The following is a 2,500-nucleotide window of genomic DNA, read 5'->3' on the forward strand; positions in this document are numbered from 1 at the left end:
GAATCGTTATTGTTACTTACACTCTGTTTAAGCCGAGGAATCCAGCGACGGGGAGTGAAAGATTTTTCTTCTGAAAAGTGAAGGAGAAAAAAGAATAATTATTTCTTCGAGAAAATGGAGAACAAGAATTTGAAAAATAAAAGATGTGGGGAAGTGGAGAAAAGGAAGAGAGCCAAAGGACGAGGAAGGAGAAAAAGAAGAGGGATAAGAATAAGAATAAAAAGGAGAAGGGGAAGAACGAAAAGAGATTGAGGAGAAGGAGAAGAGGAGGAAGAAGGAAGAAGAAAGAAGAAAAAAGAAGACAAAAAAGAAGCAGATGAAAGAGAGCAGGAGAAAGAGGAAAGAGAGAGAGATGAAGGAGGCGAAGTAGAAGAAAAGAAAGTAGACGAGAAAGGGGAAGGATCAGAATAAAAAGAGAAAGAAGAAAGGGATGTGGAGGAAGATCAAGAAGAAAGGAATAAAACATAAAAGAAGAAAGAAAAGGAGAAAATAAAAGTCAAACGCAAGGGAAAATATAAATATACGAAATATTCCGTCAAAGTTAAATAAAAAGGAGACATCATCCGAGACATTTAGCTGCGCATATTAATGAAAATAATTGTAAGAAATACATTTCCTACAAAACTTTAAAGATTTTTTTAGATTACACTCATACAAACACGAAATATTCTTTCATAAATATTTACTTAAATATTCGTTCTATGTCCCCAAAATCAACCACTTTAGTACATATAATAGTAACAGGAAATTAGATAAAAAACGATAAATGAGAATAAGAAAAAAATTAAGAGAACGATAAACAAAATAACACAACCATATAAATCTGAATCACAAATCTCACATTTTTTCTTCTGCACCGATGAATCCTTATCCAAAAAAGATAATAACTTTATCTAATGATAACAGTGATAATAAAAAATAATGAATGATAATAATAATAATCATCATAATATTGATAACAAAAACAATGATATTGGTGATAATAATGATAATGATAATGATAATAATAACAACAATACTAATACTAATACTTCTAATGATAGTGTCAATAACAATAATAATAACAGTAATAATGATAACAAAAATAACAAAAATGTTACTACTAATAATAACACTAACAATAATAATTACAATACTACCACTACTACTACTACTGCTACTACTACTACTACTACTAATGATAATAATAATAACAACAATAATGATAATGGAAATAATAATAACAACAATAATGATAATGGAAATAATAATAACAACAATAATAATAACACAAATAATAATAATACTCTCACTCACCAGTATCATGCGAGCAATAAAATCCAGTGCGTCTGCCGACTCCGGAAAGGCCAAAGCGGCTCCGTAATTTTCACACAAGGACAGCGCTACGAGATGCGAGTCGAACAGCATATCGCTGACTCTGTAACACCGGCCTAAGTAAAGTCTAAATCCAGGGGGGCAGTATGCTGAAAAGAAAGGCGGGTGTGATATGCTGACATTTTCAGTGTGAAGTATGTATCGGAAAAAAAATGATGGTGGAAATGAATGGGTTGCATAGTTATATATGGTCATGATCAAAACATTGAACGAAAGGGAATGTAGTGATGGAATATGCCATTTTCTGTAAATAATGAGAATAAAAACTTTTTCCAAGCTCATAAATCACAAGTGCATAAAATAAGCATCAGATAAGTAATACTATAATGAAGTACCTGGCAACATGCACACATAACGTAGGTCTTCTGAAAAACAGCTCTGGGCTACATAAGTGCCGTTTCGGTTTACGGTCAGACAGGTATTGTGTCCGTTCGGCTGCGGGGAGGAAGTCGTTCTGAGGTGATTTCGTAACGTCATTGGATTCATTTTACTCCTTGATAAATTCAGCGGGAATAAGATGTGAATGAAAAGACAGTATCTGATTACCACGCGAATATACACGGCACACATAGACACACACATACACACAGACACAGACACACACATACACACACACGCACGTACACACACACACACACACAGACACAGACACACACATACACACACACGCACGTACACACACACACACACACCTTTCATCTATTTAATTTCATACAGTCATCGCACATTACCTGACATGTTCCGTTTTCAGGACACAGCACATAATACGGCAGCGAAGGCCTCATCCACCCATTGAGGTTTCTGTTAATGGAGAAATTGCAATAGCAACATTCGGACATGGAGAAGGGAAAAAGTCACTTGAATGAAAATAATGGGACGTGTTTCGATGTATAAGGTTAACTAATGGATGGTAGTACAAGTTGGGTCGTTTCTTCCAATATTGTATTTTTTCTGGGGTGTTTTACTGTTTATCATATCAGGGGATAGTCTATCAGAAATGTTTAAATTCCAAGCGTGTCCAATACAAACGTCTTGTAATAATAATAATAATAATAATAATAATAATAATAATAATAAAATACGGAAGAAATTATTATTTACAAAAATATCATGCGAAATATTCTCA

General features: G+C 33.7%; 1 protein-coding gene across 1 annotated transcript in view; it reads right to left on the reverse strand.

Annotated features, from left to right (window-relative positions):
• The window catches only part of LOC113802770 (uncharacterized), a 30,414-nt gene that overhangs the window by 11,028 nt on the left and 16,886 nt on the right, over positions 1-2,500 (reverse strand). Inside the window, exons 13-16 of the mRNA XM_070133574.1 lie at positions 2,106-2,175; positions 1,710-1,809; positions 1,297-1,463; positions 21-70 (exon numbers count right to left, since the gene is read on the reverse strand). Coding sequence (XP_069989675.1) covers positions 21-70; positions 1,297-1,463; positions 1,710-1,809; positions 2,106-2,175 — 387 coding nt within the window. The remainder of the gene's footprint in view (positions 1-20; positions 71-1,296; positions 1,464-1,709; positions 1,810-2,105; positions 2,176-2,500) is intronic.

This window comes from Penaeus vannamei, chromosome 19, assembly GCF_042767895.1.
Source record: "Penaeus vannamei isolate JL-2024 chromosome 19, ASM4276789v1, whole genome shotgun sequence".
NCBI lineage: Eukaryota > Metazoa > Arthropoda > Malacostraca > Decapoda > Penaeidae > Penaeus > Penaeus vannamei.